Consider the following 24,540-nt stretch of genomic DNA (forward strand, 5'->3'; position numbering starts at 1 on the left):
AACTTCTGTGCTTTCAGCTGTGTGAAGTCAATGACAAGGCAGGAGGTCTGGCTTCGCAAAGAGTTAGAAGAGGAAAGTCGAACCAGATAATTCAGCAAGGTCAAGCTGAACTCGCTGTAGCATAGGACCAGTGGATGCAAGATTCGAGGAATAACTGCAGAATGATTGAAAAACGACGAGAACGGGCGGGCGACGATTTCCCATGTCAGTGAAAGAAAAATGTCGACAATGAACAATAGATGTGGGGAAAGGTCTAACAACGTCTGTGGAATGCGTTTGTTGTGAGGAGTCATCGCTTCACTAACACAACACCCCCCTTTCGAATACGCTAACGCTTCTATTCGAGCAGGTGTGCGCGGTACCAACTCAGGTTTGGGCGAAATCCTCACACTGGAGATTACAGGAATCATTTCTGTAATACGAGTCTCTGTAGTTTGCACTGAACTCACTTTGGAATCAAGAAACAGTCCCCGATCGCTTAACTCTGGCAATTTGATGTGGCAAAAACCGTCTTCAAACCTTCTGGAGAACACTACTTCATTCATGGAGTCTCAAGAATATGCACTGCTGGATGTGCTGGTCATCAGTTGCAAAAAAAGCAGACACCTGTGGAAGGATTAAGATATTCGAATTTAGGAGCTTTAAAGTTAAAGCCTGGTTGTATTTTTAATTATAATCTTATTTATTTCATGATTCAATAGCCATTTAGCAACTGAAACCCTTATCCTGGATCAGGCCAAAAGGGCCTATTTACGGAGTAAACACGTAATCGGTTATGCCCGAAGTAGATCCGCTAGGCCCTCATTCAGTCAGCAGACCCTATTTTGACCAGCAGGAGCCCCATCGCAAGAGCAACTGTCTTCGCTGTGGGATCACATTTTACGTCATTCAGACCCGAGTGTATTTTGCGCTGCTTTTCTTCGTTTCTGAAAACCTAACTAATGGGAATGGTAGAAAATTACGGGAAAAACTTGGATCTTGGATCAATTATCACACTATCTTCTGCATTGAGCCTACTAATTTGTAGTTTCCTACTTAAAGGCGTCACCCCATGAATCTGGGGTGGTGCGGGTTTCAGGTGGGTTATGCCTATACGGGGTCGTAGATTATAGGGAGGAGGATGATTCCGTCCGTTTCTTCCCAATTGCCGTGAAGACGGACCGGATGATGGCCCGCGTGCGCAAGGCTGGCGCGCTCCAGTTGAACTCGTTGAAGAAAATAGCGCCCCGTAACGCTCAAAGCCGCATCTTCCGGGCCGTTTTTTACTGGAATTAGGAAGAAATGGACGGAATCGCCTTTCTCTCCATAATCTACGACCCCGCAAACGCATAGCCCACCTGAAACTCGCACCACTACAAATTCGTGGGGTAGAGCCTTTAAATGCATCGTATCACGATATTGACGTAGTATGCACACCCCAGGGAAAACGTAGATTTTGGAATTTAGATTAGGGAAACGAGGATGTCTATGCTCAACCTTCCCTAATCGTCGTTAAAAACGGCTATGAGGGGATACGGGGTTCTTTCCACGAAATCATTTGCAACGCGCCGCATCCGCGGGCGAGCGAACAAAGATTAATAGGGTCTCCTCGCCAGCGTACCTAAGTAGAACCAATGAATCGGCTGCTGAAGGGACCGGAGCGTGTACTGAGGTGCTCATTCTAACGTACCTTGTAGGAACTAAAGCGGTTCTCACGCTATTTTTTGCGACGTTTAGGGGGAACTGAGCAGGACGGCGCTCATTTTTTTTTTCGTTTTCGTTTTCCCCGCGGCTTCCGTAACACAGTCAGTTTCATGATCCGCTGCCTTTAAAGAAAGAAATGCATTGGTTGGGACCAGTTCAGAAGTCCCATCTCTATACCTTGTAGGAAGAGGATCGTTTGTTGCGCGCTGAAACATCAGCAAACAGAACGAGTTGCATTACGTTTTATGAGAGGTATATAATTAACAGTAATGGAGGTGCTGAAGCTTGGATCAGAAATGGTATTCAAGACCTCGGGTGCTTCTTCATCATCGGCGTGAAATGCTTCTCCGCTGACATCCTCACTTCGCTATAGAAACATCGCTTCATGTTTTCAAACCTAAAAACGGACAATGTGTTGTTCGGAGAGATCTGCCGCTAGACTCCTTCACCTATCGTAACATGGAGCGTAGCTATAGTTGATGGGAGTGTAGACGTCGGGCCTCTGGTCGCAGAAGGTCAAGCATTTGTTGCCGGCGGCAGTGTTAGCGACACCGGAGGCGGCACAACACTAAATACATCTCTTTCAAAACGAAACCAAGGCAGTTGTGAGCGGTTAGGGCTGACCTTGCGATGATCCATACCCTGTGCAGCACAGAACTGCATTTCAGGGAGGAAATCGATTGGGCATTCATCCGTGCCAACAAACATCGACTCCAGCTGAACGGCCCGGTTCATTTCTTCAAAAAAACATCAGCTGTGGCACACACAAATTGCTCTCACCACTTCCTTTTCGTAAGTGTTGAAGTGACATCGTTGTACACACGCCGGTGGCAGACGTCTTTCTTCGCAACAGCTGTGGAACAAGAAGTTCGGATTCTGAGAAAAGAGAGGTTTTTTCAATCACAAAATCCAAGAACAATTCACAGCTTACTGTGTATCTTGCTATGTTCTCTCTGTTTACGTTCAGATCGGTTTTGTTCCAGATTTGAAGGCCAAAAATATTGCCATCGTCACGGGCATCCAATGTGTCACCGTTCTGAGAACAAAAGAGAGTTCAGTAGAGGAAGTTCTCTAGAGGAAATCTGTAATTTAGTTGGTTTTTATGATGGTGTTCCGTAACAGCAGAACTCTTCCAACAACCCTGAGTCTGACCTCTGCTCCGCTAAGAAGCAGAAAAGAAGAACAACGCTGATATGCCAATTGGTAGCTTCCGGTCCTTTTTCATAGGCATTTCATCTTCTGACATTTTTCACCTTCCACCATCTGCACATCTTCTGATCTTTCGATAATTTCTTTTAGCGTAAAAATCGCAATTAACGAACCCTACCCTCGGGGCTACGTCACCAAGTTCAAAACGGTCACAATCTCAGAATTATGTGCGTGTGCGTTTATTTTGCAAACGATAAGATTTTCTCGTCAGAATTGAACCTTCAGTATACAGAATTATGTTCTTTCCGGTGGCATCTTTGTTAGCTACACGAGTAATATCTTCGATTTTCATTATTTTCGTTTTTAATTTCGATCTCAACACCTTCTAAAATAAATAAAAAAATACCCCACCAAATGGTTATGGTTGGCTGCACGCGCTTTCGCCTTCGCTCTGCATCCACAGCAACCACAAGCACCGTTCGACTTGCACTAAAAAAGCAGTCTTTCAGAAAATCAGAAATTTCTGGGCAAGAAACTCACAGCGTAGGCCAGCAACGCGAGACCAAGAAGAAAGACCACTCGGGTAAGCATACTCAATGAGCTTAGCCTAAATTGCATGAACCGCGCTCTTATATCTACTCGATTGCGGATAGACTCAAGAGGGTGTTTTGGCGATTGCGAGGGCGAGTTAGCGTGTTTTCGGGTAATTGACGCTTGCTGAGCCAGTTTATGCGTTAGTATCTCGAGTGGATCCGTTCGTTTCAGTATATAAATCTGCGAATAGGTCCGTTCGCTTTCTTCAGCTTCATCATGATTTCGCTGACTGTCCTCGCCGCACTGATCTTGCAAGGAGAAGCTGTGAGTGCTAACAATTCTCCAATAAAGTTATTATGTTACCCACTGATTTGAGTTAATTTCTCAAGAAACGTTACACTTACACCGAACCATTTATCATATCAAGTCATCATATTTAGAGGAAATATCGGAGACCGATGTTACATTTAGGAGAAGTGTATACCAAAATCTTACAGCTACAGTCCAATCGAGAATCTTCGTTCCCCGTCCTGCCACCCCTGTACTACCGATGCCTCTGCTGTAGCAATCTTGCGATCGAGGCCTCCACTCCACTCTGCCCTCGGTCTTGGAATCCGCTTTCAAGCTGAGCTTCAAAAACATTGAAATCAGCTGGCGGTTTAAGGTCGTGTCGCTTCGGTTCGATTCGCTGACAACAAATTGCGACTGGAAACACTTCACGCAACTTCACGCACTTCTCCCTCTAGTGAGCGAGATCCGTGGAACTTCACGCAAGGCATTTGAAATAAAGGAAATGAATGCCGGAGTTCTACGGCCGAAATTCAATCAAAAATCATCTACGTGTGAAGTACAAGTAACGTTCCGCAACGGTCTTTTTTCATGATTCCTTCTGTATGAGCCAGAATCCCTTGGAATTAATAAATAAAAATTTGCTGTACCTGCAATATTTTAACCTGTATTACCTTCGAAATAGTTTCATCTTGCATTATTTGTGACTTCTCACAACTTCTCATCGGAACATGTCGTCAGCTATGAAGTCTTGTTCGTCGTTTCTTCGGAATTCACAGAAAATTGTTCCCTAGCTTTTGTCTTTTGGGATTCCTTCATGATCTTGTTCCCACATGTTTCAGGCTGTAGTTGTGAGTCTCAGATCGTGGCTTACGCCATGAATTCAAAGTTTAAATTTTCTGCGTCGTTCACTAGATGACGTTTCAAAATCCAGCTACTGTAACACACTGCTCCAATGATAAAGGATAGAGGACAAAGTGTCTGACGTTAATCAATCCTCTTGGGACGCACCACCACGTCCTTTTCAAATCAGAATCGTTTGGGGCTACGAACGTGTAACTGGCCTATACAATGACTTGGGGTGGCTAGCGGATGTGTCAAATCAGTGTTTTTATCCTCCCAGAGTCTGTTACCAATCTGTCGGTACCCCGTGGGCATGAAAGGCTTGGCTACCATTAAGACGGATTCGAACCTCCGATCGATCGTGCAAGCAGCGGAACCTCTAGCCGACTGCGCCAATCAGCACCACCTCAGATTCGTGGTATGCTGCCTTTGAAGGTAACACTCGACGAATCTGACGTGTTGAGAGAATCCGCGGGAAAAGCTAGAGATGGATTTGTAGATTGTGGAACCAAGGGTGGCCCCGCTCGTCTCTCTCCAATCGTGAAAGACAACGGCGTGAAAGACATTTTTTAACGACGATTTCAGTTGCATCCTTGTGCACTCGCGTATCCAAGTGTGATCGGTCGGAGATCATGTATGTCTTCTTTCCATATTCAAGTAAACCCAATGAATAGATTGCTGAGGGGGCCGGAACGTATACATACATATAGGAGCGTTTTGACGTTCCTTGTAGAAACTAAAGCGGTTTCCACAACGATTTTTTTTACGACGATAAGGGAGAGTGAGCGGAACCACCCCGGATTCCGCAATCTACAACCCCGTCTTTAACTTTTCCGGCGGATTCCCTTGTCATATCAGATTCGTGGTGTGCTGCTTTCAAACGCGTTTGCCGCAGCGCTTTTTCTACCTAGAACACTCCCGCTTCACATCCTTCTGCCCTGATCTTTGCATTTATGGAACTACAGTAATTAAGGCAAAAAGCGTTAGTGATGCGCACATTTCCTTTCCCTCATGGACGTATGAACTTTGCCTCGCTGAGAAATCCAACTTCCGGTCAGTAACTAATTTAGTCTGCACCGTTGTCCAATAGCAGTCTTTGGTTGTAAAATACCTCATCTTCAATTGCGGTACATAGATATGAGACCGTGGCGAGTTGGTGACCTGTTCCATAAAATGGTCTGTGATTGTTCAAGGCAAACATGTGCTGTCACTTGTAGGTATGTCTGGTATACAGTTACATAGACACGCAATTATAAACGGATGAGTTTTGAACACAGCATGTGTAGCATTTTTACAAACAGCAGAAAACTCATATAAGCTTGTATACTGAAATTAGCAAACAACTGGAGTCGCTGTTTTAGAAGATCGTGAGTTTTGTTTTGGGAGTGGGACCAAGGATCCATTACCATTTTCAGAGTGAAATACATAAAAACAGCGTTAGAGGAATTTTCGATGTTGAGTTCTCTCCAGCGGTAGGAAAGGCTCAGGGCATACTTTGCAAGTATTGCAGTGGAAAATTGAAGTACAAATCCGTGGAGCAGAGGTCTCACGAACCACAAAAGAAGTCAGTGATATTCCAACGAAACAACTCTTTGCTCTCGCTGGATCACCGGAATGAAATCTTAGTCGGTAATTCCACTAACATTTTGCCTCAATTCATTTCGTCAATCCTGCGGCTGTGAAAAGTCCCCCAAACTCCGCCCAAACTTTGGCTACTAATGGAAGAAAGTGCAACATCGAAAACTTTTCCTATCCGTGCCTTTGAAAACTGAACGACTTTCTCTAGAAGAAAATAAAACTTTGCTCGCTGTTGGGTTATGAAAAAGACACCAATTTTGGGGTGTTCCTTCGAAGCAAATCTGTGAAATTTCGATCTTCAATTAGTTCCTTTTCTTGATAGCTATTAGTCAGGAGTGACGTTTTAAAATTCGAACAAAACCATTACTATGTGTGCACTAGAGAACGTTATTGTGCCCAACCGCTCACAGTCGATTTTGTGGCGGTGGCTTTCATTTCCGAAAAATTATGACCGGAAAAAGAATTTCAAGGTTGTGTTCTATTTATGACCTCCAGTTTTATTAGAGTATCTGTTAGTGTATCTGGATTCAAAAAGTCCCTTTAATTAATTCAGGAATTCCAAAAAAAAACTAATTTCAAACTAAGCAGATTTCAAACTAAACAAATTTCACACTAGCTAACTATGTACGTTGATGGACGAGATTGGAGAGATGTGTGAAGTATATTCATTTCCGTATACCTGTAGGACATTCCGAAAATATATTTTATTGATCCTTATGGGGATATTTTTGCAAAGTTTGTTCACATGCCAATGCTGCTCGAATGTTATTCCTAGAGATGCATTTTGGAAGAGAGACGGTGGCCACACCCTTCTTCACCATTGCGAACGATTAATTATCTTATTTATTAACCGGTTATTTGCGTTCTGAATTCAGCCATAAAGTTCGTCTTCGCTCTGGTTTCCTCCCAGAAAATCATACTTTCTCTCTCCATCACTTTGTGGAGAATTTCGCAAGAGAGACAAATGGTCTATAGTGTCCAAAATGAAAATACGTTTCGCACAGAATTTTTTGGTATTCTGCGAAAGGAATAAGAAAAAATAAGACGGTTTTCCTTGCTGTCAGCAGTCCACGTACAGTCGCATCGAAAGTATCTGGTCACCTTGCCGCGTTATGTTGTCAGGCGTCTGCAGCGGTCTCATGCCAGCCAGTTACTACCTTGCCCAATACATACGTAAACATAGACTCATACATAAATACATCGATTTTGAACCAATTTGACTCCCTAACGGCCCTATAACTTTTTCCGAACTTTTAGCAGCTACGAAAGAAAACACTTAAGAATTGTTTGGCCTCCTGAGAACTTCTTCTAGTGCGGAGGAGGTTCTGGCTGCTGCGCTCGTGCTCCTCCTCCTGTGGCCAGCTGTGGAAGTGGATGCCAACAAGGCTATCAATGCGGAACGTACGGATGTACAAGAAGAAAAGCTCTCTCGTCACTCACCACTAGAATTGTAGGCAGTTGGAACAATCTTAACTCACTAGTCCTCTTATGTACTTATGTTGACCGGAATGTTTTGAGGATGGAGTGATTGTCGGCGACGATAATGGTGAACAAGCCCATACGGCACCTCTGCATGAGAAGGCTCACGTGATCGCGAACGTTACCTTTGAAAGACTGACGGTATCTTCAGGTTTCTTCTGTGATATGCTGAAGTACGAGGAATGATGTAATTCAGAATCCCAACTTCATATTCCACTCATGTTGCGAAGCCCGTGGTCTGCCAGACGCCTGTCTTCACTATTGCCATTTCAACACCTACACGGCAGATTCTGTGGGTTGTTTTCTTTTTTGAGTTCGTTCTTGGCTTGTGCTGGATCTCTCACACACACCAACTAACGCTCAGAAGGTCGGTCCCCGTAGGCAGATAAGTACTTGGTGCTAGAAATTACTAAACTTTCCAAGTTCTCACATGTACTACTGAGGGAACATTGAAGTTATTCCAAGAATTTTCTGAGGCCAAAAGAAATGCAAAGCTTCAGCCTTCAAAGAATACAATTTTGTTGGTTGCAAAGTACACAATTTTTTCTATTTCTTTTTTTTTCAGGAAAAAGGTCTTTTAATATTGCTATTCCAACGCTTTTGTAGCAACATTAAGAACCTGAAACAACTGAAGCTCTTCCAAAAGGTTGATGAACAGGAAGCTACCCAGTCCTAATAGTACGAAAACGTTCTATCTATAACTATGTAGAGCGCACCATGACATCCTAGGATGAGTGTTTTGCAGCCAAAATGAGTACTTTTGCGGTGGCTTCAAATTATCAAAGTATGGACGCAGAAACTGCTAACTGCATCTCTCTCACCTCCAAAAAACATTCGAGAAAAAGCAGCGTGTTTCTTGCTTCTCAAAGTCTTGAAGTAAAAATGTTCAGAAACCTAAATAAAGAGAAGGTATGTACCTTGAACATAACTGTATCTGCACTTCAGTTATTTGAATTGTGACTATCAGAAGTTGATTTTTAAACGGATTGCAACATGAAAGTAATGGAAGCAATGGTCAGTATGTTTAGCTTGAACGGATGTTCCGAAAGGAGGACAAATGCCCTATCGAAGCGGCTCATGAAATTCATTACTGCGCTGCACAAGGAGTCGACCATACTCAGGTAATTTCGCTTCTAGTCACCAGATTTCTTAGAAACATGATTCCCGTTATTACGCCAGCTGGTGGCCATAAATTTGATGGTCTCATGCATCAAAAGATTGTAAACAACAGTATTCGCCAGAGAGAGAGAAAGAAAAAAAAAAACATTTCAGTGCTGCGCCAAGAACGGGGTAGGGGAAACTACAGCTGGAAACAAATGTTTGGCTTTGTGCGACCAGAGACCAAATAGGTTTGCAGTCTTGCATGTTCCGAGAACTGAAAAATGTTCCAAAATTCTCCTTCACTTCACAGTATTTCCTAAGTTTCGCCACATATTTGGTGACATTCCTTCCAGTTCAATATTGCAGGATCACCGCCCTTAATGTCTCGTATCTCCCTTGCTACGACATTTTCGAGAATATGAAGCGTTGTTTCTTCGTTTCGATTAGGTCTGTTGCAGGTTTGCTACCTTAGCAAGAGCGAAATTTGATCTTTGTTTCCAGAACGAAGGCAGAGGGAAAGTTCGGAAGTTGGCGGAAAGCTCCTGAGTCCGAAGCATTAAATCTTTCCAAAGAGTTCTAGCAGCCCCGATGAATCTGTATTTTATCTCAAATATCTCGCAAACCGCTTAGCCACCTTAACCTTATTGAACTTCATTTAATAAAGCTCGAGTTCGACTATTTGTTTATGGAAACGGTCCTACGAAAAACTAGTCTTTACGGAACAAACTGTATGGAAAACGGGTTTAGTAATGTCCAGCATTGTTTGTACGACAGAATATGAAAAACGGAGCTTGCTGTGTATTCCGACGCGTTCTGAAAATGTCTCCGATTATTGCCTCTTCACCGACACCACGCATTTGCGGCAGATACTAATCGTTAGTTCCTAGGAGTTTTCGTGTTAACTTCTTCAGTTCCTTTGCACCTCTCTAGAATGTGTCCTTGTTGCTCAGTATTTAAAGTCTACCTGCAAATGAACGGTGAATCTTATAGAAATGTTGCTGATCGTTATCTGTTCTCTGACACTTCCTGCACTTTCGGTAGGTGGTACTCGCTTCTTTTCTCAACAACAGTTACTTTCGATCAAATTTTCCAGAGAGAAACCTTAAGTTACTCTATGTTAAGTCCGGTAAGCGAATGCGAGAGCAACTGGGAGATCTCTTCATTCACTAGGATATCATCAATCTGTTTAGTAGAATTCAGGACCAAATTAATAATTTGTATGTTCGGTATACTCCCTTGAGCACAGATTTGTCACCTAATTAGGGTTAACAAAAACGTGTTACAAGCAAATACCTAGGAATTCATATGTTCACCACAAAGAAGTTTATTGATCCTACGAAAAAAAAACGAATGCACTGCCATTCAACAATACCCACCTACATATTTCCTGAATAATGAACTTGCATGACTTTTATTTCTTTCAAATTAAAGCATAAAAGGAGCCAAATACAAACAACAGCAACAGTACACGTACTGTTTTTCAAAGCTCTCGATCTTCCTTGAACTCAGTTCTTCAAGAGAATAATGTTAAAAGCCACAAATAAACTTCTGATGGTCTGAAGAAATGGATTTTAGAAATTGGAATGCACATACTTTTTTTCCACCGAATATAATTAGCTAAGGTGTCTTCTGGCAAAACGAAGGGGTGTCCGATGTGAGTTCACGAATTAGCTCGTTTCACCATTAGGTGTAGCTGAAGAGGGGATGTTAAGGTCGCTCAGGAATTAAAAAAAGGTTCTCGTCTACTGTCGAAAAGTTCTTTTAGATTTGTTAAGACGTGGGCAAGAAAAAGACTGAGTGAGGCCTTCTGTTCAAAGTCAGCCTATCCATGATTAAAATTAAATTTCAGCAATCGCTGCAGATGTCTACACTGGAGAAGTTCAGCATACACACCTGAATGCCTATATCAAATAGTTAAAAACTAATGTCGCACTTTACTTTGAAACATAATCTCTGCAATTCAACAGTAACAACATTCGTTTAGTGTCTACCTGACCTCAGTAACCTGCCTCCTCCGATAATTCACTATGAATGCTTGGAAAGAAGGTGCGTGAATAATGTGGATGTTATCTCATTAGATACAGAGATGACCACTCTTCATCACTGTAGGCCAGTCGCGTGTCCTTACCGTTGTGGAGGCAGTCGTTGCAAGTATTCCAGGATGGCTCGTGGGGTCTCCAACAGAGAGCGAAGCACTCCCATTGTGAGTCCTATTGTAGATTCAAGTGGTTTACAACATAAGTCAGCTGAATAGTCCGAATACGAGTGGTTTTTGCAGAGCAACCTTTCTCGTCATGTCTCCAGTTTATTCGAGGTAGTTCCTTCTGATAGGGTGGGATGGAATGAAAAACAGGCACCTTAATCAGCTATTTTTCTACTCCGCTTCACTTGGTTCTTGGAAAATTTACTTTTCGATAGAAAACACTACTTTTGGACGGTATTTTTGTTTCCACTATGTTCAGTGATGTGAAACAACATCGGCATTGTAACAACAATGACACCACTTCACATTCGTTCAGAAATTTTTTTTCTTTCAAGAATGCAAGTTTAACGCAGGAAACTGTTTCCTTTCACAATGATCATTTCAGGCCGCAAATACGATCTTTACCGATTGTTGCCGAAAAAATGCTATTCCGGAGCAGTGCATTCCAGCATGTAATTACGACAGCTACAACAACCAGTTGGTCTGCTGTTTATACTTTTTATACTCTATACACTACCAGTCCGAAATGAGCACCACAAGACATCCTTAAGTCTGTCTTGTGGTGCTCATTTCGCTTGCCTTCAGCGATCAATAAAAATTCAAAATAGGGACACTTTCTGTTTTCTCAAACCCATCCCATCACATCTCCCTCGTATCTGAGGCGTGCGCAACGCTAACTGATGTCATAGGACCCACCCTAGCCCACCTCACTACGTTGTCGCATCTTCCTGATACGCCATGGGACCCATCTCCGTAAACTCAACTACTTCCTGGAGAAAACATCTGATTATGTCTAGCAGCTCAACGGCGAAAAAAAAAGAATTACATGAGAAAGTTTCTTGTGCATACAATCTCAGCAGTTTTTTTTTTGTCAAAAACCTTTGGAAGCCCATGCACTGTCAACTTTGTGATTCTGAACGAAATACACACGGAATGAAGTAGTACGTATGAATGTGTCAACGGTGCAAAATTCTGAATGTGTCAAAATTCACCGCAACTCCCTTAAAGTTTATCCACACGATGCCCATCCACCGAAACATTCACCGAAACAATCATACTTTTTTGTTATAAAACAATTACTGTACCTCAGCATCTTTGCTGTTAACAACTTTTTGTTCAAAGTATCAGCTCTGAACCAGAGCCAACCAGCTTTCGGCTGAGAATGGGTATCGAGCTGTTTGTCACCGAGGTAATGAATATGTACTCCAGTCCATTGAATATTATTAAGCATGCTTGCGAGTTCTTGCCTAGCAGTAATTCGTGCCACGAATAAATTTCACAAGCATGCAAAATCGTAATCACTTATCCACTTATTAACGACGATTGGCTTAAAGGCATCACAAAATTGACGTCGTGTGGAAACTTCATGGAAAATAGGGAGTTCGAAGTGCAGATTGTGACACTTCGTTCAGTTTCCCAAATCGCCCTCCCCCCCCAGAAAAAAAAAAAACGGAGTGGAAACGCGATGATTCCACCGAGGTACGCTAGAACGCTTCACCTGTGTACGCGATCCTGTTGGTCTTACTTGAGGAGATCTTATAAATCTTTGACCGCTCGCTCATGGACGCGGCACGTGCACAGAAATGGAGCGCTCCAACCTGCCTCGCAGCGACGCCCTCGAACACCGTTTCCACGCCGCTATCGGGACGATTGGGGAAATTGAGCGGGGCACGTCCACTACTAATCTACTCCCCGACCCCTATAGTCTCCATGAGGTGGATTTCGTGATACGCTGCCATTAATTTTACAATTAATTCCTTATAAGCTTGAATATTCTACTTATAATTACTCATAATTTTTTGCCCGAAATGTAGTCAGACTTCCACACAAGCTGCATCTAAAACCAAAAATCTTCAAGCTGTTGAAGAAAAGACTTTGCAAACAGTATTTTTTTTTACTATTGTAGTAGAGTAGACATGTCGATATGTTCTTACACCTTCTTTGAATCACCTACCTCAAAGGCATCACTCCACGAATCTGAGGTGGTGTGGATTTCAGGTGAAGTATTTGTATACGTGATAGTAGATTATGGAGAGGGGGGGGGGTGATTCCCCCCATTTCTTCCTAATTGCCGTAAAAAACGGCCCGGAAGATACGGCTTCAGGTGTTTTGGCGCACTATTTTCTACAGGGAGTTCGACTGGAGCGTGCCAGCCTTGCGCGGTGTCGCATCTTCGGGTCCGTTTTTTACGGCAATTAGGAAGAAATGGACGGAATCATCCACCTCTCCATAATCTACGATCGCGTATACGAATACTCCACCTGAAATCTGCACTACCTCAGATTCGTGGGGTGATGCCTTTAAGGCATTCATTCTTGTTTGATCCTACGACCGGAATTGCGTGAAAAGACGTGAAACCATCGGCTATGTACTGCTGCCGAGCACGTCTGTATATGTCCGTACAGGTGCGGACAGTGGTTCAGCGGTAGAATGTTCGCCGGTAGAATGTCCATGAAGAATTTTCCGAGAATATATAAGGGTCTCCAGACCTTGTAGCTCTGAAACTGCTAGGATGAACTCTTCCCAACATATGAACAAAACTACGTGTCATATCACTCCTTCCATACAAGTTGTTGTAGTTGTTGATGGCGGTTCAGTGGTAGAATGCTCGACCGCCACTGCTGGCCTGAGCTCCGTTCCCGCCAATGCAGAAATTTTTGTGGTCTTTTCGTGAAACAAAGACAAATGCATACAGAAACAAAGAAACACACGTAGACTAAGCGCGTACATAGTTAATCAGCATGATTCTCTTTTCTTGAAGTAAGCAAGTCAAATCTTCTTGACTACCCGTGACCGCACCTAGTTGGACGAAAGCCTAAAGTCAGCGTGAGGGCTAATTTTCGAAAAAAAAAAGTAAAAAAAATCGCAATATGGCAGCATATTTTTTGGCGTGTTGTTTATCTACTTGAAGTTAGTGTTCGCTAGAATTTCCATCATTTGGTGAGCCTCTCAGTGTCTTTTTTTTTTAATTAATCGGAATCCTGTATTTGTAGGGGAGGTGCCGGGTTTTTGCTGCGTTAATTGTAAACTACTTGGCCAATCAATATCTACTGGTGGATAGATACTGACCTCAAGCATTTCCCGGAACGCCGCCTTAGGTGCTGCAATTCCTGTTTGGTCTTTTTCAAACTTTTCCTCCTGAACAGTTAATTCTTGGAATTGTTCAGTATGTTTTGGCCTGTCACAGTTCGCCCAGTACAGCACGACATTCAAATGAAAAAAAATAATTAGTGGGCTTGGAATTTTTAGGGTTTCCCTATGGTCAACGGCTAATGCCATCAAGCATTGCAGTAGTCACTCTATCTGACATGTGACAGTGCATTCCAGCGCCACAACAAATCCGTAAATTTTCCAGATCAATTCGATGATACTGGGCAGCTCACAGTGCACGGTCACGACACTCCCAGTCATCCACTCGTGTGCTTCCCGTGGTCACGATCACGGCGACTGCTGCGCAAGAGCCGGAATTCCTGCGCAGTGCATCAATTATTGTGTTCCAAGAAAACGGACAATTTTGGGAGGACCCTGGTTTTCATGCCTTCGTTATTTTGAGGAGATGAAAGGTAGCACTCATCTGTTTGTCTTCTGTTGTTCTGCAATACATTTTTGTTTAGGTTGCTTTATCAGCGAAGCTTCGAACAAATCAGAGGAAACCAAATCACAACCTACTGAAGACCTCGTGCCTTTCTTAGGCTTCATTTGATAATGTATATATTAATTCCTGAGTGCAATGGAAATAGAAGCTGTGGTATTAAAGACATTTCACTTTGTTTATTTGAAGGTGTTGTACGTGAAAACTTTCGATGTAGGGTTTACTTCTGCGTTAGGTAGTGTAGGTGTGATTTGCTAGCATAATAGTAATAAAGTAATATTAATATTAATATTAATATTAATAGTAATAGTAATATTAATAGTAATAGTAATAGTAATAGTAATAGTAATAGTAATAGTAATAGTAATAGTAATTTAATAATAAAGCACAAAACAGAGCACCAGCGACATCACTTCACTCAAACTAGGAATACCCGACGAAGAGATTTCGCACAAAGTGGATTTTATCACTTTTAATATGCTTCATGCGGTTCCAGTCACTGATTTTTATGCAGGTTAAGAGTTGCGACCCTTGCTATCAAACTCTTACGATATCAAGGGATTAGTCGTGATCTCTGCAAACGTCGTTCTGAACTCTACCCACTAGCTGATAATACAAAGCATCGGAAATTTCCGCGCGCCCTGTCCAAAACATAGGATTGTAATTTTTTGTGTTTCTGCGTCCTTCATTTGTTTATTTATGTGTTAGATTCGGAGTGGATTACGGAGAGAGGGATGATTTCGTCCATTTCTTCCTAATTGCCGTAAAAAAACGATCCAGAAGATGCGGCGCGTGCACAGGGCTGGCGCGCTGCAATCGAACTTGTAGAAAATAGCGCGCCGGATCGCTCGAAGTCGTATCGTCCGGGCCGTTTTTTACGGCAATTAGGAAGAAATGCAATCACCCTCCTTTCCATAATCTACGATCCCATATACGAATACTCCACCTGAAATCCGTAAACCTCAGATTCGTGGGGTGATGCCTTTAAACGCATAACAAGCATATCTAATGAGATTTCCCAAATAGAAAGAAAAGATTTTCTTGAAAGACATGAAATTACACCGCTTCGATTATCACAATGACAGTCGGCATGTGTCTCGCGTTAATCAATCCGCTTGGGATGCGCCATCGCGTTCGCTTCAATTCAGAATCATTTGAGGTCTACGAACATGTAACTGGCCTAGACAATGACTTGCGGCGGCTAGCCGATGCGTGATGCAGGGATGCAAGGTTTGGTGAGCACTAGGGCGGATTTGAACCTCCGATCGACCGTGCGGGCAGCCTAACCTCTAATCGACAGCGCTACATTCGCTTCTTTCTCGAATATTGTGCCAATCTTATTTTGCTAGGGATACGGCTATGAAGAACCCTCTATCGTGCATAGTTGTGGGGAGCAGGAACAAAGAATTACCCAAAAAACACGAACAACACTCTGAGTATTTCATTGGCACCGTCGTTCTGGCCAGTGCGCTTCAACTGAGGGCTTAGTACGTCGCCCCCACTGCAAACCAGACGAGGTCATTTTGCAGAAGATCTGAGAAAAGTGATGAATTTTCAAAACCTCTAAACGAACTAACGTATAGATGCCATTCCTTAAAGGCAGCATAGAACGAATCTAACGTGGTGAGGAATTTCGGAAAGGAAGAGATGGGGTTATAAGGATCAGGGATGGTTCCGCTCATACGTTCTGGTCCTCTCAGCAACCTACTCATTAGTTTCACTTGAAGTCGAGGAGAACTCACTGGGTTTCGACCGCTGGGCAGCTGGATGAGCCGCATATGCATGAGTGGCGCGTTGCAACCGAAATTGTCGTGAAAAACGGAGTCATTGACGCCGTTTTTTTTTAACCGTTTGGGGAGAGATGAGCAGAACCATCCCGGATCCTGCAATCCACAACCCCATCTTTAGCTTGTCCAGCGATTTCCCTCATTACAGATTCGCTCCAACGCACCGCCTCGAGAGATGCCGCTTACGCAATTGCACCGTGCTTCATGTTGTTTTGACCCCACTGTACTTTCCTCATCTTAGTTTACCATTCTTTTCGGATTTAATTCACTATTTCCAGTTCATGAATTCAAGAAATTTGAGTGGAGTATGGAAAACACACGGATCACACATGTTTATCCTCTCCCCGCCCATCTTCTTTTCAAATTGTTCAGTATTGACGAGAGCAAACCGCACCCGAATCACTGCCTTTGACTGGAAAACTATGAGAAAATTGTGAGAATCCCTGCAAGTACGAAGGCAGTTAAGGTAGAATTATGAACAGAGATTTAAGTGAATTGTTGTTTTAGGCATGTTTTTAAATGCATAGCGGCATTGCGCAGAGGTGAGAGAGCCGCCACAAAAAAGAAGACAAAAAAGCGCAGTTTAGAACGATCCCACATCATAGATATATACCACATACATGTGCTTAAAGGCAACGTTCAGAGAGTTTCGAGATTATCCCTCAAGTAGTGGGTAGAAGCCAGGACACATTCCACAAATATCGCAGTGAAAACGCACACTCTACACAAAGACAGAAATTTGAGAGGTCAGGATCACTAAGAGCAATCAGTCCGCGGAAAGTTCAAGGGAATGGCACGTGCGCCTCCACAAAATGAGGGCACATACCGTACCACATCATCAGTATCTCCTGCCATTTTGTTGCTGACTTGCTTAAAGGTTGGGTTGTGAAAGTCTGTCTCATTTTGTGAAGGGAAAGGTGACTAAGACGATCCAACTGCACATTAACCCTGCTCTATTCGAATACGATGTGCGAACCTTATAAACCGATATTACTAGCGATCCTCACCCCATAGCCGGCGTCATGCAGTGGTTAGGAAAAATACCAGAATATTTCCTTCTAACGATTCAATGATGCCACGGAGAGTTGTTCCATCGAATTCTCCGCTGCCTCTTGAAGCCAAAACATCCTTCAAACTGGGTTCTTGAAGTGGCAGCTTCGTCCTCGCCGAGTACTAGGCTTTTCTCCTTTGCTACAGAAGCACAATGAACTGGTCAGTCGACAATATCGCCTCCTCAGGCGAGTGTTTCAAATACGCTCACTATCCGGTTCTTGCGCACTACATAAATGCTCTCCGATCTGCCCACCCACTTGTTTTATTCACTCACTTTCCTACTACAACGCAATTTCACGAAATGTTTTGCGATCGTTCGGCTTCTGGTTCCGTCTTACCTCACTTGTTTGGCTTTCAGGCCATCCCTTACGATCTCACAATCACTGCCGATGATTTTGTCATTGCTTTTATGTAGTTTTCTCGTACGCTTTTCATCTCAGGTGAGCATATTTGAGTTTGATGTAAAGTAGCCCTTGCTAGAGAAAATGTTTATATGGGGGAGCTCGCTAGCACCTCGGCTGGCTACGTGCCAAAAATCATCCTGTCATGCGTACCGCGTGCATTTGACAACAAAATTGACTCGTTCGGCTACAATCAGAACACAGCTGCGTGGGAAAAGAGGCGCGGTTCGGCTGCGCTCCTTCGCTATACTCCGTTAATCATGGAAAGACTCTCAGAAATTATTCGTGAATCGAGAGTTGTAGTATCACCGCACATAACAGATCTCCAGCTTTGAAGTTTAGGAGTTAGAAAAAAAAAGAAAAATAATTCATCAAAGCATCTTTCCTCCCGAGATCCCTCTGTATCGACATTTCTGTGATCGGACTCTCGGGAACTTCCTTTTCGTCACTTACTTTGACTCTTTAGGAGTTTTTGTAAAGTACATTGGACAAATTCTCACCGAATAATGTTAGCCCGATTACTCGATCTGGATGATCTCTCAGCATCGGATCTACTTATGTAAATGATGGAGAATTTAGCTTTTTCCACTGCTACAACACGCTCATTCTGAAATATCACTTGATTCCCAGATATAAAACTACTCTTTTTTAAACTTTTAAAAAGACTTAAAAGACAGCGCTAAATGAGTTAGAGAAAAGACAATGAAGTTTGCAATTTACATAGGGGATTACCTGCACCAGTTTTGAAAGTGGAGAATCTGCATCCTATGACTAAAGTTTTGTGAGAGTTTACTTGTGCAGTGATCTACGAGTATACACAAAAGGGAATAAATAAAAGAAGAAGGCTGCCAGGCTAATTCCCCCTGTCTTCCACTAACTTTTCTTGGTTTTTGATAGCAACGTAGACATACGCTATGGAGACTCTCAATCCACAGTGCACAAAATGAGTGGAATAAGATTAAATTGATTTCAAAGCAGAACCATGAAACACTCAGAATTAAAAGAGTTGTGAAGCATGCTTCGAAAACTGAGGACAAGAACAGACGTGAGCATAGCGTAAATTTCTGAAGAAAAAAAAAACAACATCCGCAGGCAATTTAGAAGAAAATTTACAACGAGGATTTGAGTTGTTTGAGAACTGAGAAAGCATCTTTTGCAGCATCTCACAAACGAAATGAATCTCCTTTCTGTCTCGACCCTCCCGCAGTGTTGTGTGAGATCTTCTGAAAAAGTGTTCACGGAAGACGTTCGCACGATCACTACTGCTCCTTTGGTTACCGCTCTCTCCCACACAAAACTTCTACTTCCACAAAGAGCCACGGCCGTTTTGGTGTATCGCCTCAACAGCCATGTATATTACATCCCAACCAATTAATTGGAACGATTCCGGTGTTGGGTTTTGTTCAGCTCTAAATAGAGTGTCGCCTGCAACTACCGTAGCGATACCACGAAACATCCTTCAAGTCCGATAGATCATGAGCAGCCGACCGATCAGCTTCCACGACGATCCAATCTTTTACATCTGTACGACTGATGGGATAAAATCGTGTAGAGTGGGTTGGATTTTGTGGCTCATATGGGCTGAAACAGTTGCTTCATCGGGTAAACTGGTCAACCTGATGCTCGTCATCCATCTAAGCTCCATATTTGGAGTGAATGTTTTGTTTTGAGTTTCTGTTGTAGTTCTCGTAACAACGTCCCTATCTCTATTTATCGCTGTAGAGTCTCTAACACCGAGAATTTCTTGCTGCCTGTAATTGCTGTATGTTTAAAGATGTAGGCAGGTAGGAAAATGGCTACATAAAAGTAAAATCCTAACGAATTCCCATTCGCTTAAATTGTGGCCCTTATATAGGCTATGCGTCCGTATAATAAGTGGTTTCGCCGCGTTCACGTACAACTCTGAGAACAGCGAACTGGTAAAGCTTGCACAAATTTCATGTGGAAGTAGTCGTATTTGAAAGATGCGAGAAGTTTGTGAAAGTTGATAGGAAAGAATCAGACTGGAAGGCGAGTTATGTCCAAAAAATAATGAAAATCGAAAATAATGGGGTTATTGTCGACTTTTTTACGCTTGATCATGCAAGCAATGCATGAGTGGACGCGTACTCACCTACGGATTATTCGCTGCAGAACTTGACTATCGCAACAGTGCCAAAATGGAGTTCTCTGAGAGCTTTTTCCTCCTATTGAAGAGGATTTGGAAAGATTCCTTCTTCATGTCATTTGAGACTGTTTTTTGGGGTTTTTTGACGCTTCTTGTAAACATCAACAACAAGAACAAAAATAAGCTTTCTCGAAGACTTCTGTTCAGTCTATAACAGTTAATACCAGTGTCTTACCTCTGGAGTTTGTGGCGGTGGCGGATACTGTGCACCGCCTGCACCTCTTCCTTGTCAGCCGGCATCATGTCAACCCGGATACACTTGTGGCCAATACGGATGCGCTCGAAATCGTGCAAGGAGCGCTCTCACCAAGAAAATTGTGAGGAATCTCTAATTATGAAGAAAATACCCTGTGATAGAGACCTCAGAATTTACATGAAAGATTTTAGGATGGAATATTTATAAATGAGGAACAACATACGACTCCGATACCAAAAAAGAGCCATGAGAGCGACTTGGAGGAGAGGAATGTCTTCGGAATGAGCCGCGGAGTGACCAAATCGTTGAAGACGTCAACAGAAGAAAGTCGAGAACCGCCGGACAATGTCACTGTACACAGACTAACGGTAATAGGTGTTCTTTTTAATAGGTAATAGGTGAACACAGCTACTGCTGTGTTCACCTATTACCTATTAAAAACTAAAACTAAAATTAAGTCAGAACTTCAGAATCCCAACTACATCTTTCGGCAATGCTGCGAACAGAGGGGACTCCCAGATGTGTGTCTCAACAAATGCCATTTCAACTCCTACACTCGCAATGCAGTGAGTATCCATTACTATGATCAAGTTTGCTTCCTCAGTTCCGTTTTATACGATGGAAGTTTCCAAACATTCTTAACCTATTTGCATATCTGAGCGAATTGCCTGATCGGTGATCCGAGCTTGGTAACATTCTGTGGGTGTAAGGAAGTGTTGCGAGAACCTGGATGTCGTTTTTTCTAGCGTCTCAGTTTCTTTTTTTTTCAAAGATAGAAAACCTTCCTCTTCTATGAAGGCTTGCAGCAGAAAAATGCTTCGCCAAATTGAGTTTATTCAAGTTTACCAAGTTTTATTCACGTTTTATTTGGCGAAATTATATAACTTTGTGGTACCTTTAGTGCAAATGGCATATAATACGCACGTGATCGCTGCAACCGTATCTGACTGCAGAAGAGCGATAACTTCTTAAATAAAATCTGTTGTGAAATCATGTCCGTGCGATGGGATTCAGTCAAAAATAGGAGCGGCGCCAAACTATGTGGTTTCTTAATCCAGAAGGCTCATACTCTGTCGCCTCCAAGCTACTGGTTTTTAGTTTGCCATATTCACTCCCTTGTACAACAAATGCGAGTACACCACTGACGTCAGTTATCACTGCTGTATCCACATAAAGCAATCATTACTGGAGTGCCAAAATTTACGTACCAGATCGTATCATCATCAAGCTCGAAATAGAATCATGTCATTAGTGAAATTCAGAAGGCTAAATACCCTCTTTTCAGATTTGGAGGACACATCGGCATATCGCGTATGTTGAATTTCTAAAAGGCGATTCACCATTTGAAAACATGCGGTCGTTGAACTTCTTGTTATATAATAATTATTGGGAATTCCAAACTCCACATCCACTCTCGCATCCACTTAGCTGTTTCATGGAAAGCGTTTCGCAACGGATTCCCATGTAGTTCGGATGTATGTTTGTTCGCGACGTGCCGGCGGCGCCTCGCAGGCTCTGCATGGATCCGGACCGCTGCGATCCAGTTGCTGCTGCGCATAGTGCATTGAAAGCATTATTACAAATGCGCGCCATGGCACAAAACGTTGTCGCATTGGCCTCAATTCAGGTTCGACGAATCCAAGTGCATCCCGCCTGCTGGATTGTCCCATAAGTTTCTTTTCACAGTCGTAAGCTTTCTTCTTATTCATAGTTCCCTGAGATGTAGGCCAAAGGAACAAACAATCCATCCGCTCAATGAACGAACATCACTGACTGTTTTGCTGATAACATTTTTAGTCGAAACACACGACAAGTCGTTTGCAGAGGAGCCACGAATGTATGGTAGAATCAAAACGAATGCAGTTGCGTAAGCGGCTGCGTTCGGAGCTGTGCAGTGGAGCGTCGCGACTAGGATCGAGGAGGGATCCTTGTTAGCACCCTTTTCGAGATAGTCCCACCTCGATTCCAATCGGTAGCGTCACCTGGCCCCTTCGAGAGCAGCCGCTTCCGCAACTGCACCGAGCATTATATCGTTTTAACACGACTATATCCACAAGTGGTATTTTCAAATCCCGAACGCATGGAACATTTGTTTTCGAATGTTTCACGTTTGGACATTTTGGGCCCAGCTTTAGTCACTATCGTATGTTGTTCGGAATTGAAGTGAACTGGATTTGAAGGCATCACCCCACGAATCTGAGGTGGTACGGATTTCAGATGGAGTATTCGTATACGGGATAGTAGATTATGGAGAGAGGGGGTAAGTCTGTCCATTTCTTTCTAATTGCCGTAAAAAGCGGCCAGGAAGACGCGGCGCGTGCACAAGGTTGGCGCGCTACAGTCGAACTCCTTGTAGAAAATAGTGCGCCAGAACGCCTGTGGCCGTATCTTCCGGGCCGTTTCTTACGACAATTAGGAAGAAATGGACGGAATCACCCCCCTCTCCATAATCTACTATCCCGTATACGAATACTCCACCTGAAATCCGTATCACCTCAGATTCGTGGAGTGATGCCTTTGATTCACACTTTGAATCCGTGCTTAGAGCACCTTTCGTTGTCTTTAGATCAATCACTCACACGTTCAATTTCCCACTCAACTTTCTGCAATTTTGCACCAAAAACCATTCTAAAACTTCAGGTGGAATAACCACTAATGAAACTGAGAAAGATAATTGATTTCCATTTCATTGGAAATCCGTGTGTCAATCTAATATACCGAATGCACCGAGAGCTTTTTTTTCAAATTGTGTCAGAAACAAATGAGCGGTTTTCCCCATCCAGATCGCACTTAACCTACTTTTACCTGCATCGTTCACCAACCCAGGGGCTCAGGTTCACGCATGTCGACATGCGCCCCAGGAATTGTGTGCGTCCGCATGCATCTCGCTTTGGCAACACGCCGCCAACTTTAGGCTCTGGATTGTGAAGCGGTCTCCCATCTGCCTTATTTCTCAGGTCTCCCTCCACCACACTCAAATCAGCAGACTACTCAATTCGAGCGGTTGGCCCAAACGAGAACATTGACCGAACAAGATTGAAAACAGCTGATTCTGTGGTTATCATTTCAACACCACGATTCCTTCATCAGGAAAATGTTTTCAGTGTTACCGAAAGAGCGCGGGATTGGAGATCCAGGAAGCTTTTTCAGCTGTCTTTAAAAAGAACAGCGGAAGAAATATGTGACTGTTGTTTTTTTTTTCGAGCCAACGCCACTGCACCGGGCATAAAACAGTTGATGTTCTGGTCTTCCTGAAAATATTAAGTGGCTATGAAAACAATGAAGTAGACTACGCGAAAGCGTACGCCTAACTCGCAAATTAATATCGCTCTATAGGAAAAGGATGTGACAGGTCGTGATGAGATTAATATCTGTCTACAAAGGTTCCTCAACTTGAGCAGTACATGAAAAACAACATTTCCTGTTTCCACTATCAACAATAGAGTAGAATGCTTTGAAAATAAGTGTATAAGTAATGTAACAATTTTGCAATCACAATCTGAAAATCAACTTCAAAATTTCCAACACATTCTGTGACTGCTAAACCGACCCGACTCCTTTGCGATGTTACCTAACAACACAAGACCATGCGTTTCTTCTCATGCGACACAAAAAGTGACCAATTTTAAAAGATGAGGTGTGGCTAAACGGGTTTTCTAAGTTCTTCTCCAGTCTCAGAAATTGCACGAGATTTAAAAAAATACAATCTAGTTATTACCTGGAGCAAGACGATTTTATTCACAAATTTACTCACAAGAACAAGTGTCTTCAGCGTCTGAAAAATAAAAGGAGGTAAATATGTAAATAGGCAGATCTTAATGCCTATGCTAGCCTTAGTCACTTCAATACGAATGTTGTAAGTCTGAATTGTAAGATTAAACTTACGTAATAATACTAATAATAATAACAATAATGATGACGGTAATAACAATAATAATGATAATGACAATAATAATAATAGTAATATTAATAATAACAATAATTATATTGACACACATAATAATGGTAATAATAATAGTAATAATAACAATATGATGTGCATTCGGGCCCGCGCATAAGCGTCTGGTTGCTACCTGCTCGCTGTGGTCCTGCTTGTATTAGGGTCAGCATACCATGAATATGACGTGGTCTAAGAATCCGCGGAAAAAGCTAGAGGTGCGGTTGTAGATTGCGGGGGCGTGGGAACTACTTTGTTTATTACGAAGTGCGTTGGAACGCTCCTCTATGCACACATCCCCTCAACAGACTATTCATCTATCTCGTTTGAATAGGCTTGTGAGAAGACATCACTGATCTTCGACCACTGGCGCCAGCGCGTACGCAAGGATGGGGCGATGCAACCGAAGTCGTCGTGAAAAACATGGTCTTCCACGCCGTTTTCTACGACAATTAGGAAGAGGTAAGGGAGGAGGTAGGAAGAGGTAAGGAACCATCCTTGATCCCGCAACCTACAACCCCATCGCTAGCTTTTCCCGCGGATTTTCTC

At 42.9% G+C, this 24,540-nt stretch overlaps 4 protein-coding genes across 7 annotated transcripts; 2 read left to right on the plus strand and 2 right to left on the minus strand.

Moving 5' to 3' along the window:
- Positions 1 to 1,986: 1,986 nt before the first annotated feature.
- On the minus strand, positions 1,987 to 3,423 carry RB195_010529 (uncharacterized protein; the record flags this gene model as incomplete). Its single annotated transcript, XM_013447588.2, has 7 exons — positions 1,987 to 2,080; positions 2,133 to 2,251; positions 2,308 to 2,400; positions 2,464 to 2,559; positions 2,615 to 2,719; positions 3,244 to 3,321; positions 3,373 to 3,423. The coding sequence occupies 7 exons, from the start codon at positions 3,421 to 3,423 to the stop codon at positions 1,987 to 1,989; spliced, it is 636 nt and encodes a 211-aa protein (XP_013303042.2).
- Positions 3,424 to 3,642: 219 nt separating this feature from the next.
- RB195_010530 (uncharacterized protein) lies at positions 3,643 to 9,235 on the plus strand (the record flags this gene model as incomplete). Of its 2 annotated transcripts, none has more annotated exons than XM_064191582.1 (8): positions 3,643 to 3,690; positions 7,388 to 7,525; positions 7,594 to 7,695; positions 7,751 to 7,846; positions 8,583 to 8,675; positions 8,827 to 8,903; positions 9,022 to 9,102; positions 9,157 to 9,235. In XM_064191582.1, the coding sequence occupies 8 exons, from the start codon at positions 3,643 to 3,645 to the stop codon at positions 9,233 to 9,235; spliced, it is 714 nt and encodes a 237-aa protein (XP_064049165.1). The 2 variants fall into 2 exon arrangements, with proteins under 2 accessions (XP_064049165.1, XP_064049166.1); XM_064191583.1 differs by lacking the exon at positions 3,643 to 3,690 and adding an exon at positions 4,811 to 4,915.
- A 412-nt stretch (positions 9,236 to 9,647) lies between these two features.
- RB195_010531 (uncharacterized protein) lies at positions 9,648 to 20,624 on the plus strand (the record flags this gene model as incomplete). Of its 2 annotated transcripts, XM_064191585.1 has the most annotated exons (10): positions 9,648 to 9,692; positions 10,640 to 10,701; positions 10,765 to 10,858; positions 10,934 to 10,969; positions 11,244 to 11,339; positions 14,214 to 14,421; positions 14,473 to 14,537; positions 20,026 to 20,175; positions 20,246 to 20,445; positions 20,525 to 20,624. In XM_064191585.1, the coding sequence occupies 10 exons, from the start codon at positions 9,648 to 9,650 to the stop codon at positions 20,622 to 20,624; spliced, it is 1,056 nt and encodes a 351-aa protein (XP_064049167.1). The 2 variants fall into 2 exon arrangements, with proteins under 2 accessions (XP_064049167.1, XP_064049168.1); XM_064191584.1 differs by lacking the exons at positions 9,648 to 9,692; positions 10,640 to 10,701; positions 20,026 to 20,175; positions 20,246 to 20,445; positions 20,525 to 20,624 and having other exon boundaries at positions 10,817 to 10,858; positions 14,473 to 14,561.
- An 863-nt stretch (positions 20,625 to 21,487) lies between these two features.
- On the minus strand, positions 21,488 to 21,802 carry RB195_010532 (uncharacterized protein; the record flags this gene model as incomplete). Of its 2 annotated transcripts, none has more annotated exons than XM_064191587.1 (1): positions 21,488 to 21,802. In XM_064191587.1, the coding sequence occupies one exon, from the start codon at positions 21,800 to 21,802 to the stop codon at positions 21,488 to 21,490; it is 315 nt and encodes a 104-aa protein (XP_064049169.1). The 2 variants fall into 2 exon arrangements, with proteins under 2 accessions (XP_064049169.1, XP_064049170.1); XM_064191586.1 differs by having other exon boundaries at positions 21,488 to 21,763.
- Positions 21,803 to 24,540: the final 2,738 nt, after the last annotated feature.

This window comes from Necator americanus, chromosome III (genome assembly GCF_031761385.1).
Source record: "Necator americanus strain Aroian chromosome III, whole genome shotgun sequence".
NCBI classification, from domain to species: domain Eukaryota; kingdom Metazoa; phylum Nematoda; class Chromadorea; order Rhabditida; family Ancylostomatidae; genus Necator; species Necator americanus.